The sequence below is a fragment of the Spermophilus citellus genome (assembly GCF_964194105.1).
Source record: "Spermophilus citellus genome assembly, chromosome: 9".
Classification (NCBI taxonomy): Eukaryota; Metazoa; Chordata; class Mammalia; order Rodentia; family Sciuridae; genus Spermophilus; species Spermophilus citellus.
In genome coordinates this window covers 2627872-2645005 of record NC_138191.1, presented here as the reverse complement: position 1 = coordinate 2645005, position 17134 = coordinate 2627872, and the positions used below count along the sequence as shown (strand labels likewise).

At 37.3% G+C, this 17134-nt stretch overlaps 1 protein-coding gene across 8 annotated transcripts in view; it reads right to left on the bottom strand.

The window, feature by feature from the left end:
* Positions 1-17134, bottom strand: part of SETDB1 (SET domain bifurcated histone lysine methyltransferase 1) — a 46157-nt gene that overhangs the window by 20586 nt on the left and 8437 nt on the right. For 7 of the 8 annotated variants that reach the window (XR_014023623.1, XR_014023624.1, XM_081306994.1 and 4 more), the window contains exons 4-7: positions 3599-3633; positions 2754-2853; positions 849-974; positions 483-684 (exon numbers count right to left, since the gene is read on the bottom strand). Coding sequence is in view for 6 of the 8 variants with exons in the window: in XM_081306994.1 (XP_081163120.1) it covers positions 483-684; positions 849-974; positions 2754-2853; positions 3599-3633 (463 nt within the window). In the remaining 2 variants the exon portion in view is untranslated. Of the gene's footprint in view, positions 1-482; positions 685-848; positions 975-2753; positions 2854-3598; positions 3634-15561; positions 15630-17134 lie in introns of all 8 variants that reach the window. The other variant, XM_081306999.1, reaches the window with a different exon arrangement.

Sequence of the window (17134 nt, the reverse complement as noted above, 5' to 3'; positions counted from 1 at the left end):
CATTTTTCTTTTAAAAAAGGGTCTCATTAAGTTGACTAGGCAGGGCTTAAACTTAGGATTCTCTGCCTCAGCCTCCCAAGTAGCTGGGAGTATAGGCATAAGCCACTACACCTAGCACATTAATCCATCTTTTTTTTTTTTTTTTTTTTTGTAGATGGACACAATACCTTTGTATTTATTTATTTAAATATTTTTTACATGGTGCTGAGGATCACACCTAGTGCCTTAATCATGCCAGGCAAGCGCTCTACCACTGAGCCACAATTCCAGCCCTCATTAATGCATCTTGATTATTCTCCTAGTTTTCCCCTTAAAAAAAGAAAAGGGGAGGTGGAAAAAAGAGACCAAAGAAAGAATCACCCATATAGCAAAGAGAGACAGAGGGTTATCAGACCTCACACAAAACCCAATTGTGAAAACTGGACTATGACGTAAATAGGCAGACATTATGTTCCCCCTTTTCCAGTCCCCCTTCCATGTACCTGAGCTTGTTTTTGACATTTGGTGTCTCAGCCACAATGCCAGCATAGAGCCAGACCTGATTCCCATCTTTGTATTTGGCCACCACTCGACTACCCACATATAATTTGTCAGCAGGAGGGTGGTAATCATAAGCAATATGGTTCCCTGAAAGCAGACTCTTTCCTTTGTTGTCAAATTTCACCTTGTATTTCTTCCCTGGCCCTGAGTAAAAGAAAAAGACAAAATTGTAAAAAACTGTCATTCCTAAGTAAGCCCTCCCTGCTTGCCATGTGAAAGACAATAACAAAGGCTGTGGGGAAAAAGAAACAATTCATAGTAGACCTACAGGTTGCCTTTCATAAGCGCTTTCTCTAGCTTGAACATACCAACTGTCTGTATGGCGATAAGGGTGCCTTTGTGCCACGTCTTAGTTCTCTTCTTGCCAAGAATCCGCATGCTGACTACCAGGTCACCATCTTTGCTCAGTTCTCCAGACATCTGACTCAAGGTTCCTATGGAGGAAAGCAAAATTGTTCTAAAGAGCTGTGCCACAGGTTGGCAGAAAATAAAAAGGTAAAGAGGGCAGTACGTGTATCAGGAAAAATGAGGTAACCTTTGATCCTTGAATACTCTCTCCCCCAGTACTGGGGAGTGAACCCAAGGCCTCATGCCTGCCAAGCAAGTGCTCTACCACAGAGCTAAAATCCTGCCCTTGTTATTATTTTGAGACAAGGTCTTGTTATCCTCTTGCCTCAGCCTTCCAAGTAGCTAGAATTATAGGTACATGCCACCCTGTCTGGGTGATCCTTAGCCATCTTTTCTTTATACTTGGCCAAAGGCAAAAACACAAAACATAGATATGCTAACAGGAGAAACTTGAAGAACTGAAGTTTCTAATGTAATTCATATACATGTCACTTCAACCCAATGTTTTCAACTACTTTTTTTTTTTTGGTACTGGGGATTGAACCCAGGGATGCTTAGTCAATGAACCACATCTCCAGCCCTTTTTATATAATATACAGGGTCTCACTAATTTGCTTAGGGTCTTGTTAAATTGCTGAGGCTGGCTTTGAACTTGCAACCCTCCTGAGTCACTTAGCCTCTTGAGTCACTGGGATTACAGGCATGCACTACCATGCCCACTCCAACTCCTTATTAACAACAATAGTAACTACCACTCAAATGCAATAAAACTTTTTTCCCTTTCTAAAAAACGTGGCCTCAAAACTTATATTTTATTTTTTTAAATATTTATTTTTTAGGTGTAGATGGACACAATACAATGCCTTTATTTTTATGTGGTGCTGAGAATTGAACCTGGATCCCGCCTGTGTTAGGCGAGCACTCTACTGCTAAGCCACAATCCCAGCCCAGAACTTATTTTTAAAAAATATTTATTTTTTAGTTGTAGGTGGACACACAATATCTTTTTGTTTTTTTAATTATTTTTGTAGTTGTAGATGGACAGAATGCCAGCGCTCTGCCACTGAGCTATAGCCCCAGCCCAGACACACAATCTTTATTTATTTATTTTTTTTATGTGGTGCTGAGGATTGAACCCAGTGCCCCACATGTGCTAGGCAAGCACTCTACCACTCAGCCACAACCCAAGCCCTGCTGCAGAACTTTTGATAATAGTTCAAGTTATTTTCTCCCCACTAATCTCCAACTGGAAAAAGTAGTCAAGAACATGGGAACAATCTAAATGTAGACAGCTAATAAGTGCTAAGATAAAACATGACACACTGGAAACTCAGCATCAGTAAAATTGGGATCTGACAACTTGTAAGGATAACGAGACTGGTATATCACAATCAGTAGACAAAAGGTGGTAGCAGGGGTTGTGGCTCGTAAAATAAAGGTATTGAGTCCAACTACAACTAAATAATAAACACTAAAAACTTTTAAAAAGGTGGAAGCAGACAACAATTAAAACAAAATAACTAATAATCCTAACATTCACCATAGACAGCCTACTTACGGTGGTAAAAGAAGCCCACAGAAGTGGAAAAGATTATCCAAGAAATCTTTTTTTTTTTTTTTTAAAGAGAGAGTGAGAGAGAGAGAGAGAGAGAGAGAGAGAGAGAGAGAGAGAGAGAATTTTTAATATTTATTTTTTAGTTCTCGGCGGACACAACATCTTTGTTTGTATGTGGTGCTGAGGATCGAACCCGGGCCGCACGCTTGCGAGGCGAGCGCGCTACCGCTTGAGCCACATCTCCAGCCCTCCAAGAAATCTTTGTAATAATTCACCTCCCACCTCTACCCAGGTATTCCTCGACTCTAACCTTTATGTAAATCCTGGGAACTGCTCTTCTTATTGACAGCATCCATGAACTTCTGGACATCTTGGGCTGATTTTCTTAAGGCGGCCATAGCCTCACGGAGCTGTAAGGAAGCAGATCAGGTTAGAAATAACTTGAGAGAAATGGGGATATAGCTCAGTGGTTGAGTGTTTGCCTAACATATAAAAGATCCTGGGTTCAAGACCCAACACTGCAACAAGTTTAAAAAAGAAGAAAGAGAAAGAGAGACAGAAAGAAAGAAAGAAACCTGAGAATAAGAAATAATATCTTTCAGGGCTGGGGTTGTGGCTCAGTGGTAGGATGCTTGCCTAGCATGTGTGAGGCACTGGGTTTGATTCTCAGCATCGCATATAAATAAATGAATAAAATAAACGTTCATCAACATCTAAAAAAATTTTTAAAAAATAAAAGAATATTTCATAAAACAAAATGAGTTATATTTGGAACTTCCCAGTTACCATATCAGACAAAAATTTCCCATTCTTATAAACCTGATTTAGAAGTCGACTTTAGAAAGCGTTTCTTGATTAATCTCCCCTAGCAGGATCCTGTTACATTTCACTTTCATAAAGCACTCAGCAGATAGCAAATGCTTTCTTATGAAATCTATTAGAGGACTATAGCCCTCAACGCAAATTACAGGATGAATATGTTGACAGGTAAACTGCTCAGGCCATAAATTTCACCCATTTTCTTTTGTAGTGCTGGGAACTGAATTGAAGGCCCTGTGTATATAAGGCAAATAGTCTACCTTAGAGCTACACCCCAACCTAGCTCCCATTTTTAAATTCATATCTCTCAACTGTCTCCCACCTACCCCAACTCACCTTCTGGTCTTTTGGAGTTCTGCTGCCCGCATCACCTATGGAAGAGAAGAACTCTACTAAGTATAAGAAACTTATGAAGCCAGGTGCAATGGTGCACACTTGTAATCCCAGAGGCTCAGGAGATTAGAGACAGGAGGATCACGAGTTCAAAGTCAGCCTCAGGGCTGGGGATGTGGCTCTAGCGGTAGCGCGCTCGCCTAGCATGCGTGCGGCCCAGGTTCGATCCTCAGCACCACATACAAAGATGTTGTGTCCGCCGAAAACTAAAAAATAAATGTTAAAAAAATTTTCTGTTTCTCACTCTCTCTCTCTCACTCTCTCTTAAAAAAAAAAAAAAGTCAGCCTCAGCAATGGTGAGGTGCCAAGCAACTCGGACCTTGTCTCTAAATAAATACAAAATAGGGCTTGGCATGTGGCTCAGTAGTCAAGTGCCCCTGAGTTCAATCCCCGGTACCAAAAAAAGTAGAGAAAGATTAATGAACAGAAATTTCTAAGAAATCAAGAACTACTCCAACACCTGGAGACTAAATAATATGCTACTGAATGAACAATGGGTTGGAAAAGACATCAAGGAAGAGATTAAAAAATTCTTAGAGGTGAATGAGAACACTGATACAATGTATTGAAATCTCTGGAACACTATGAAGGCAGTACTAGAGGAAAGTTCATTGCATGGAGTTCATTCCTCAAAAGAAAAAAGTCAACAAATAAATGACCTAACATCATATCACAAAGCCCTAGAAAAAGAAGAAAAAATCAACACCAAAAGCAGTGGAAGATGGGAAATAATTAAATTCAGAGCTGAAATCAATGAAATTAAAACAAAAGAAACAATTGAAAAAACTGAAAAAACAAAAAGTTGGTTCCTTGAAAAAATAAATAAAATTGACAAACCCTGAACCATGCTAATGAAGAGAAGGAGAGAAAACTCAAATTACTAACATACATTGATGAAAAAGGAAATATCACAACAAACACTATAGAAATATAAAAGACAATTAGAAATTATTTTGAAAATTTGTACTCCAATAAAATAGAAAATATCAAAGACATAGACAAATTTCTAGAATCATATGATTTACCCAAATTGAATCAACATGATATCCACATCTTAAATAGATCAATTCAAGTGATAAAATAGAAGACGTCATCAGAAGCCTATCAACCAAGAAAAGCCCAGGACCGGAGAGATACACAGCTGAGTTCTACAAGACCTTTAAAGAATAATTAATACCAATATTCTTCAAATTATTTCATGAAATAGAAAAAGGGGCAGTACTTCAAAACTTATTCTATGAGGCCAATATCATCCTGATTACAAAACCAGACAAAGACACATCAAAGAAAGAAAACTTCAGACTAATATCTCTAATGAACATAGAAGCAAAAATTCTCAATAAAGTTCTGGCAAATCAAATACAAAAACACATCAAAAAGATAGTGCATCACGATCAAGTCGGGGTCATCCCAGGGACTCAAGGTTGGTCAACATATGGAAATCAATAAATATAATTCATCACGTCAATAGACTTTAAAGATAAGAACCATATGATCACCTCAACAGATGCAGAAAACACATTCGACAAAACACAGCACTTCCTCATGTTCAAAACACTAGAAAAACAAGGGACAATAGGAACATATCTCAACATCGTAAAAGCTATCTATGCTAAGCCCCAGGCCAACATCATTCTAAATGGAGAAAAATTGAAAGCATTCCCTCTAAAAACTGGAAAGAGACAGGATGCCCCCTCTTTCACCACTTCTAATTAACGGGATACAGATAGGAAAAGAAGAATTCAAATTAGCACTACTTGTCCAAGATGATTCTATACCTGGAAGACCCAAAAATTCCACCAGAAAACTTCTAGAACTAGTAAATGAATTCATCAAAGTAGCAGGATATAAAATCAACACCCATAAATCAAAGGCATTTCTGTATATCAGTGACACATCTTCTGAGAAAGAAATGAGGAAAACTACCCCATTTACAATAGCCTCAAAAACAAAACAAAACAAAAACCAAACTTGGGGAATCAACGTAAGGAAAGAGGTGAAAGACCTCTACAACAAAAAATACAGAACGAGGCTGGGGATGTGGCTCAAGCGGTAGCGCGCTCGCCTGGCATGCGTGCGGCCCGGGTTCGATCCTCAGCACCACATACCAACAAAGATGTTGTGTCCGCCGAGAACTAAAAAAATAAATATTAAAAATTCTCTCTCTCTCTCTCCCCCCACTCTCTCTAAAAAAAAAAAAAAAAAATACAGAACGCTAAAAAAAGAAATTAAAGAAGACCTTAGAAGAAAGATCTCCCTTGTTGTTAGAAAGGCAGAATTAATATTGTCAAAATGACCATACCACCAAAAGCATTACACAATTCCAATCAAAATCCCAATGACATTCCTCATAGAAAATAGAAAAAGCAGTCATGAATTCATCTGATAAGATAAGAGACCCAGAATAGCTAAAGCAATCCTTAGTAAGGAGAGTGAAGCAGGGGGCATCACTATACCAGACCTTAAACTATACTACAGACCAACAGTAACAAAAACAGCATGGCACTGGCACCAAAACAGACTGGTAGACCAATGGTACAGAATAAAGGACACAGGGACTAACCCACATAACAATTATCTTATATTAGACAAAGGCACCAAAAATGTACATTGGAGAAAAAATAGATTCTTCAACCAATGGTGCTGGGAAAACTGGAAGTCCATATGCAACAAAATGAAATTAAACCCCTATCTCTCACCATGCACAAAACTCAATTCAATTTGGATAAAGGACCTAGAAATTAAACCAGACACTGCGTCTATCTGAAGAAAAAGTAGGCCCAAATATCCATCATGTTGGATTAGGCCCCAACTTCCTTAATAAGACTCCTATAGCACAGGAATTAAAATCAAGAATCAATAAATGGGGGACTGGGGTTGTGGCTCAGCAGTAGAGCACTTGCCAAACACATGCGAAGCTCTGGGTTTGATCCTCAGTACTACATAAAAATAAATAAATAAAATAAAGCTATTATGTCCAACTACAACTAAAAAAATAAATATTTTTTTTTATTTTTTAAAGAAAGAGAGAGAGGGGGAGAGAGAGAGAATTTTTTTTAAATGTTTATTTCTTTTAGTATTTGGCGGACACAACATCTTTGTTGGTATGTGGTGCTGAGGATCGAACCCGGGCCGCAAGCATGCCAGGCGAGCGCGCTACCGCTTGAGCCACATCCCCAGCCCCTAAATATTTTTTTAAAGAAAAAGAATCAATAAATGGAATGCATTCATCTCAGCAAAAGAAACAATCTGTGAGGTGAATAAAGAGCCTACATTTTGGGAACAAATTTTTACCACATGCACATCATATAGAGTACTAATCTCTGGGACATATAAAGAACTCAAAAATCTTAACACCAAAATACAAATAACCCAATCAATAAATGAGCAAGGAACTGAACAGACACTTCTCAGAAGAATATATACAATTAATCAACCAACATAGAAAAAATGTTCAACATCTCTAGCAATTAGAGAAATGCAAATCAAAACTACTCTAAGATTTCATCTCACTCCAGTCAGAATAGCAGCTATTAAGAATAGAAACAAGCGCTGGGGATGTGGCTCAAGCGGTAGCGCGCTCGCCTGGCATGTGTGCGGCCCGGGTTCGATCCTCAGCACCACATACCAACAAAGATGTTGTGTCCGCCGAGAACTAAAAAATAAATATTAAAAAATTCTCTCACTCTCTCTCTCTTAAAAAAAAAAAAAAAAAAAGAATAGAAACAAGTATTGGTGAGGATGTGGGGAAAAAGGTATACCCATACATTGCTGGTAGGACTGCAAATTAGTGCAGCCGATGTGGGAAGCAGTATGAAGAATACTTGGAAAACTGGAAATGGAATCACCATTTGACCCAGCTATCCTATTCCTGGTCTACACTCAAAGGATTTAAAAACAGCATACTACAGGGACACAGCCACATCAATGTTTAAAGCAGCACAATTCACAAGAGCTAAACTGTGGAACCAACCTAGATACCCTTCAATAGATTAATGGATAAAGAAAATGTGGTATATATATTCAGTGGAATATTATTCACCTCTAAAAGAGAATAAAATCATGGCATTTGCAGGCAAATGGATGGAGTTGGAGAATATAATGCTAAGTGAAGTCAGCCAATCCCAAAAAACCAAATGCCAAATGTGATCTCTTATTTACAAATGCTGATTCATAATGTGGCTGGGGAGGGGGATGGAAGGATTAGATGAACTCTAGATAGAGCAAAGGGGAGGGAAGGGATAGGAGGGAGCATGGGGGTAGGAAAGATGGTGAAATGATATGGACGTCATTACCATAAATACATGTATAAAGACACGAATGGTGTGACTCTACTTTGTGTACAACCAAAGATATGAAAAATTGTGCTCTTTATGTGTAATGAGAATTGTAATGCATCCTACTGTCATACATAACAAATTAAAAAAAAAATCAGGGCTAGGGCTGGGGCTCAGTGGTAGTGCGCTTGCCTGGCATGTGTGAGGCATTGGGTTCAATTCTCAATGCCGCATATAAATAAATAAAGGTCTATCAATAACTAAAAAAAAAAAAAAAAAGAAATCAAGAACTAATTTTTTTTTTTAATATTTATTTTATTTTTTAGTTCTCGGCGGACACAACATCTTTGTTGGTATGTGGTGCTGAAGATCGAACCTGGGCCGCACGCATGCCAGGCGAGCGCGCTACCGCTTGAGCGGTAATAATGCTTTTAAAATTATTTTTTAAAAGCATTATCACAGAAGCTTTTTCAATAACAATTCTATGCAATGTAGAAATACATACATAAAAGGTCTGGAAAGAAACATAATAAATGGGTAAGAGTGCTTACCTCTGTATAAGGTACTAAACAAGTGCTGATCTACAGAATTTGGGGTTTTCACTATATATCTTAACTATAATAATAACCATTTATTAATGAATTATTTCTATAACCCTACTTATATTTTTGCAGTGCTGAGGACTAAACTCAGGGCAATGGGCATGCTAGGCAAGCACTCTATCACTGAACTATAATCCCAGGTTAAGGCAGGTGAATCTCGAGTTTGAGTCCAACCTTGGAAAAAAAAGGGGGGGGGGGTTGGAGATATACCTCAGTGGTAAAGAATTCTTGATTTTTTTTTTTTAATTTTGTTGTTGTAAATGGACACAATATCTTTATTTATTGTTATATGTGGTGCCAAAGATGGAACCCAGTGCCTCACACATGCAAGGCAAGCACTCTACCACTGAGCTACAACCCAAAGCCCAGGGCTCCTGATTTCAATCCCCGGTATCACAAAAAAAAAAAAAAAAAAAAAAAAAAAAAAGAGCCAAGGCCTTCACAATGACAAAGTTAATGGACCTAAGATAAAAATTCACAAAAATATAAAAATTTACACTGATAAAAATAGCATACAGGGCTAAGGATGTGGCTCAAGTGGTAGCACGATCGCCTGGCGTGCGTGCGGCCCGGGTTCGATCCTCAGCACCACATACAAACAAAGATGTTGTGTCCACCGAAAACTAAAAAGTAAATATTAAAAAAAAAAAAATTCTCTAAAAAAAGATAGCATACAAGTGGGGTAGATGGCACATGATAGTCAAGAGGCTGAGGCAAGAACTGGGATTGTGGCTCAGTGATAGACTGCTCGTCTAGCACTTGCAAGGCCCTGGGTTCGATCCTCAGCACCACATAAAAATAAAATAAAGATATTGTGTCCAACTACAAAAAAAAAAAAAAAAAAAAAGAGGAGGAGGCAGGACCACAATAAATTCCATGGCCAGCCTCAAGCAATTTAGACCATATCTCAAAACTAAAAATTAGCTGGGCATGATGGAACATGCCTGTAATCCTAGTGACTCTGGAGGCTGAGGCAGAAGGATTGCAAGTTCAAAGGTAGACTCAGCAATCTAGCAAGGCCCTGTTTCAAAATAAAATATAAAAAGGAGCCAGGCACAGTCGTGTACACTTGTAATCCCAACATCTTGGGAGGCTGAGATAGGAGGATTTTGAGTTCAAAGCCAGCCTCAGCAACTGTGAGGTGCGCAATTCAGTGAGACCCTGTATCTAAATAAAATACAAAATATGGCTGGGGATGTTGAGTGTCCCTGAGTTCAATCCCTGGTATCTTTCATAAGAAAACAAACAAACAAATAAATAATTAAAAGGGTTGGGATGTGGCTCAGTGGTTAAGCACCCCTGGATTCAATCTCTAGTAACAACAACAACAAAAAACCGTACATGAATGACAGAGTTAAAAAAAAAAAAAAGTCCAGAAATGTGTATATATATGTGTGTGTGTGATATATACATATGGAAACAGTTTTTGACAGAGCAAGCAATGTAAATCAATAAGGGAACAGTGCTGAAAACAACCACATGAAAAAAAAAGAAGTTGGATCTTTACCTCCAATACTATATAAAAAAGCAAATCCCTATAATTCTAGTGACTCAAGAGACAGGGACAGGAGGATCATAAATTCAAAGCTAACCCCAGCATCTTAGTGAGGACTTAAGGAACTTCGCAAGACCCCTGGGTTCAATCCCCAGTACAAAAAAAAAAAAAAAAAAAAACAAAACTCAATCCAGGGCTGGGGATGTGGTTCAAGAGGTAGCATGCTCGCCTGGCATGCGTGCGGCCGGGTTCGATCCTCAGCACCACATACCAACAAAGATGTTGTGTCTGCCGAAAACTAAAAAAAAAAAAAAAATTAAAAAAAAAATCCAGTTATAGACTTAAATTGAAAGCCAAGGCTATGGATATACCTTGGTACAGACTGTCTACCTAGCAAACATGAAGCCCTGTGTTTGATCCCTAGTACCAAAAATAAATAAACAAATAAAACAAAATAAATTGAAAGCCAAAACAATGAAACTATCAAAAGGTAATATAAAACATGATCTTCATAGCTTCAGGGCAAGAAAGATAATTATAAGAAACTAGTAAAAGCAAACTGTAAAATCATTAGAATTTCTACTTATCAAAACATAACATCAGGTGAAGATAAACCATAACCTGGGAGTGACAGCTGCAACTTAACTGCAAATGATTAATTAGAACATAAAGATTTTCTATGAGTCACCAGGTGTGGTGGCACACACCTATAATCTCAGTGGCTCAGGAGGCTGACGTAGGAGGATCATGAGTTAAAAGCCAGCTTCAGCAACTTAGCAAGGCCCTAAGCAACTTAGTGAGACCCTGTCTCAAAAAAGAAAAAAGGGCTGGGGATATAGCTCAGTGGCTAAGCACTCTTGAGTTCAATCCTCCCCAGACACTCCCCACAAAAACTTTTTTTTTTTTTTTTGTGGTGTTGGGATTGAATCCAGGGCCTTATGCATACAAGGAAAGCACTCTACCAAATGAACTATATCCCCAGCCCCCAAAACTTTCTTATGAATCAAAAGACAACCATTAAGAGAATGAAGTCTAGAAGTAATGCTTAGAAGTAGAGCTCTTGCCTAGCATGTGTAGGTCCTGGGTTTATTAGTAGCCTAGGAAGTGATATCTAAAAAACAAAAAACAAAGTGTTACCAAGGATATGGAGTAATAGGTAGACTGTCATATGGTTGTATAAACTGGTAAAACCATTTTGGAAAGCTGGTGGCCATTAATTGAGATTACCATATCCTTAAAATTAGTATATCCTAAAAGATTTGCAAATGTTCAAGGAGAGACACATACATAAATATTTAAAGCATATTATTTTTAATTTTAAAAAACTTAATGTCTGTTGTTAGTAAAAAATAAGTTGTGGCACATTCATTACAATGGACTATCACATTACGATAAACAAGTAAATTTAAGCATTACACATCAACAAGATGCTGAAGAGAAGCCACTAGAGAATGTATAAAGCGCTGGGGATGTGGCTCAAGCGGTAGCGCGCTCGCCTGGCATGCGTGCAGCACGGGTTCGATCCTAAGCACCACATACAAAACAAAGATGTTGTGTCCGCTGAAAACTAAAAAATAAATAAATATTAAAATTCTCTCTCTCTCTCTTAAAAAACAAGTTAACTCATCATGATCTCCTGCTTCTGTCTCTAAAAAAAAAAAGAAAAGAAAATGTATAAAGTATGTTTGAAGCATATATGATTTCATTTATACAGTTCAAAATATAGGTAAAACATTGGCACTTCTGATAATAGTAATATGAAAAGGCAGATAACTCCTATGAAGAAACAAGTATGAAGGGGCTGGGGCTCAGTGGTAACGCACATGCCTGGCATGTGTGAGGCACTGGATTTGATTCTCAGCACCACATATAAATAAATAAATAAATAAGGGTCTATCAACAACTAAAAAAAAAAAAAAAGCATGAAACCAGACAAAAATAGCTGGGTGCAGTGGTGCATGCCTATAACCTCAGCTACTTGGGAGGCTGAAGCAGAAGGATCACAAGTTTAAAGGAAACTTAGTGAAACCCTGTCTCAGAATACAAAATAAAAAGGGTTGGGGGTGGGCTGGGTTGTGGCTCAGCGGTAGAACGCTCGCCTAGCACCTGCGAGGCCCTGGGTTTGATCCTCAGCACCACATAAAAATAATAAATAAAATAAAGGTATTGTGTCCACTACAACTAAAAAATATTTTAAAAGGGAGGAGGGGTGCTGGGAATGTAGCTCTGTGGTAGAGCACCCCTGGGTTCAATCCCCAGCGCAAAAAAAGAAAAAATAAGAGGGAGGACAAAATTGTCAAAAACAATCATTTTAGGGCATTAAAAATTCATAAAAGGCAAATAATAAATTGAGAAGTACTCATTTCTGAAAAACTGCAAAAGCATCTGGAATGAAAGATGGGAGCCTACAGACTACTTTCTGGGGAGAACACCCACCTCTACCGGCAAGGTGAGTGAATCAAACTGTAGCTTTACTAATAAAGGGCTAGATATGACAATGAGCTGCTTTAGTGGTTCCAAGCTACTAGTTCTAGTTTAGGATGTGCAGCATATCAGTAAAAATTTAACAAGGCAATCTGGAAAATAAGAAAATATAGAAACACTGAAATAATTTCTTGATATATTCTTGGCTGATTGCTAAAATATGTATATGCACAAAGACTGAGGAAAACCTGGTTAAAAAAAAAACAAAGCCAAGAGAGATTTGGGCACTAAATGTAAATGTGAGTGCATTCCCCATAAACCTAGTAGCCAAATCATACAAAAAGAAAAAAGTCAAACTGGGTGTAGTGGTACATGCCTGTAATCCCAACAACTTGGGAAGCTTAAGCCTAAGCAACTCAGCAAGACCCCGTCTCAAAATAAAAAAGGACTGGGGATGTTGCTCAGTGGGTGAAGTACCCCTGGGTTCAATCCCTGGAAATAAAAAATAAATTAGGAAGGAAAAAAAAAAGCAAAAAGAAAGAAGTCAATACTGAAGGGCTGGGGTTGTCACTCAGTGGTAGAGCATTGCATAGGAACATGTGAGGCACTAGGTTCGATCCTCAGCACCACATAAAAAATAAATAATAAAAATTATTTAAAACAAATTAAGTCAATACTGAGAAACCAAGCTAAAAATAAATTACAAGGAAAAAAACAAACAAAAAACAACTGAACAGAGACAACAGCAGCTGCTCACAGCAAGGCAGATTTGATGGTTTAAATTCAGAAAAATTACTTGGGGGGAGTGTAGTGACACACACCTGTAGTCCCAGCTACACAGGAGGCTGAGGGTGAAAGACACCTGAACTCAGGAGTTTGAGGCCAGCCTGAGCATGACAAAGTGAGACTGTCTCAAAAATAAATAAATTTAAAAAGAAAAAGAAGAAAGCTCTTTAAAAAAAAAAAAACAACCAAAGTTCTTAACATTATTTAAAATATCAACTTTTAAACAAAAAATGATGAAACATGTTAAAAAAAAAAAAAGCCCAACCAAACAAAGCAGGAAGCTATGATTTTTTATTCAAGACAAGATAAAAACACACACATCCTTATCAGTTAAGTGTGGTGGTGCATGCCTGTAATCCCCCTAACCCAGGGGATTGAAGCAGGAGGATCTCAAGTTTGAGGACAGCCTCAGCAACTTGGCAAGACCCTGTCTCAAAATAAAGGACTGAGAATGTAGCTCAGGTCAAGTACCCTTGGGTTCAATCCCTAGTGTGTGTTCACACACACACACACACACACACACAAACACACTAAAACAAAACAAAAACCCTATCAACAGAAACAACTCTAGTAGATATTGGATTTACAAATAAGCTCAAAGATATACAGAAAATTAGGTTCAAAGATTTAAAGGAAAATACACCATTACTTAGTAAACAATAATCTTTTTAAAAAATATATTAGTTTTTAGTTGTAGTTGAACACAACACCTTTATTTTATTTGTTTATCTTTATGTGGTGCTGAGGATTGAACCCAGGGCCTCATACGTGCTAGGTGAGCGCTCTACCACTGAGTCACAACCCCAGCCCAACAATAATCTTGAGAGAAACTGAAACTATAAAAATAAAGAACCAAATGGAATTTTCAGAGTTGAAGAAAAAAATCTGAAATGAAACATTTATTAGAGGGGCTAAGCAGCAGACTAACAGCAGAAGAAAGAATTATCTGGCCTCAGCAACTAAGCAATGCCCTCAGCAACTTAGTGAGACCCTGTCTTGAAATAAAAAAGGGTTGGGGATGTAGCTCAGTGGTAAAGCATCCCTGGGTTAAATTCCCAGTACCAAAACAAAAACAGTCAAAAAACAAAACCCAAGAATAGTACTGGAGATAATATAATTTAAGATGATATCATTTTATTATTTTTGTAATGACAAAGAGAAAATAAATAATGAGCAATTGTACATATAAAACCATCAAAGGAGTCCAAAACATGGGAAGCAAAAATTGACATACTTAAACAAAGAAAACAGATAATTTATAATTTTAGTTGAAGATTTCAAGTTTCTTTCCAACTATTTGAATAAGTAGACAAAAAAATCACTAGAGAGGGTTGGGGTTATGACTCAGTAGTAGAGCACTTGCCTGGCATGTGTGAGGCACTGGGTTTGATTCTCAGCACCACATAAAAATAAATAAATTAAATACAGGTCCATTGACAACTAAAAAATATTTTTAAACAATAAATAAAAATGTGTCCACCTAAAAATAAAACAAAATTTTTTTTGAGAGAGAGAGAGGGAGAGAGAGGGAGAGAGAGAGAGAGAGAGAGAGAGAATTTCAATATTTATTTCTTAGTTTTCAGCAGACACAACATCTTTGTTTGTATGTGGTGCTGAGGATCGAACCCGGGCCGCACGCATGCCAGGCGAGCGCGCTACCACTTGAGCCACATCCCCAGCCCTTGTTTTTGTTTTTTAAATCACTAAAGACATAATATAAGATTTGAACAACCTTCCAGACAACTTAACCCAATCAATATTTATAGAATACTCCATCCAACTGCAGTGGAATACAAATTCTTTTTGAACATACATAAAATATTCTCAAGAATACACAATATGCTGTGCTTGGACATAATAAAAATCTTAATAAATTCAAAAGGACTGAAATCATACAAAATATGTTCTTTGACCACATAAAATGAAGTTAAACATTAAAAGAAGAAATAAGGGCTGGGGATGTGGCTCAAGCAGTGGCACGCTCGCCTCGCATGAATGCGGCCTGGGTTTCATCCTCAGCACCACATACAAACAAAGATGTTGTGTCCGCCGAAAACTAAAAAATAAATATTAAAAATTCTCTCCCTCTCTCAAAAAAAAAAAAAAAAAAAAAGAAAAGAAGAAGAAGAAGAAATAAATCTGGAAAATACCCAAATACTTGGAAATCAAACAACATATTTCTAAGTAATCCATCAAACAATATATTTCTAAGTAATCCATCAGTCAAAGGAAAACCACAAGAGAAATGAAAAACAACACTGAATTAAATGAAAAGGACAATATATAAAAATGTATGAAATAACTGGGCACAGTGACTCTCACCTGTAATTCCAGATAGTCAGGAAGATCACAAATTTGAGGTCAGTCTGGGCAACTTAGTGAGTCCATGTCTCAAAAATAAAATAAAATAAAGGGATGGGGCTGTAGATCAATGGTAGAGCAACCCTGGGTTCAATACCCATTATCCCATTAACACACACACAAAAACAAAAACAAAACAACAACAAAAAAAAACAAGTATGAAATGCAGCAAAGCAATGCTTAATGGAAAGAAATGCAAAAGCTGGTTCTTGGGGGAAAAAGCAATAAAATGGATCAATGTTAGCTAAACTACCAAAAAATTAAAAAATATCTTAATAATCAATATTATATTAGAAAAAGAGTCATCACTACAAAACCTATAGAACTAAAAGGGTCAAAGGGAATACTATGAAAAATTTTACACCAAAACTTAGACAACTTAGATGAAAAAGAAAAATCTTATAAAGTCACAAATTACCAAAAACCAACAACAAGGGACAGAAAATCTAGTAGATGCACATCAAGTTAAAAAAAAAAAAAAAGGATTAGTAATTATAAACTTTCCCATAATAAATTCAATGATGTATTCTAGATTGAGTCATAGAACAGGGAAAAAAATACAGAAACTGAATAAAGTCTGGAGTTTAGATAAAAATAATGTACCAAAGTTATTTCGGTAATATTAACACACTATAAAAAATTGGATGAAAGGTATGCAGGAACTCTCTAAAAGTAGCTCAGTTGGTAGAGCATTTGTCTAGCATGTGTGAGGAACTGTGTTTGATCTCCAGCACCACATAAAAATAAATTTTAAAAAATAAAGTTATAATATCCTTTCAATTTTCTGTAAATATTAAATTATTCCAAAGTAACGTTTATTTAAAAAATCTTGCCACAAAGTACCAGGCAAGGTGGCACACGTTTATAATTCCAATGATGTGGTTGACCAACGCAAAAAGATTGTTAAGTTCAAGGGCAGTCTTAGCAAATTCATTAAGACCCTGTATCAAAACTGGGCTTAATCCCAGTTAAAAAAAAAAAAAAAAAAATTCCACAAAAAAATGTTCAGGCCAGAGCTGGGTACAGTGGTATACAACTATAATCCCAGCAAGTTGGGAAGGTGAGGCAGGAGGATCACAAGTTCAAAGTCAGTCTCAATAATTTAGCGAGACCCTGCCTCAAAATAATAAAATTTATGGGGCTGGGGATGTGGCTCAAGCGGTAGCGTGCTCGCCTGGCATGCGTGCGGCCCGGGTTCGATCCTCAGCACCACATACAAACAACGATGTTGTGTCCGCCGATAACTAAAAAATAAATATTAAAAAATTCTCTCTCTCTCTCTCTCCCCCTCTATCACTCTCTCTTTGAAAAAAAAATAAATAATAATAAAATTTAAAAGGCCGGGGATGTGGCTCAGTGGTTAAGCACCCCTAGATTCAATCCTCAGTACTAAAGAAAAATTCAGGTCAAAATGGCCTCAGGGCTGAATGTATGAAATACTTAGCAAAGAAACATTCTATACAAAGTCAGAGAGAACAATTTCCAACTTGTCTTATAAATGCCCCTATTACAGTAATTTCAAAACCAAACAAAA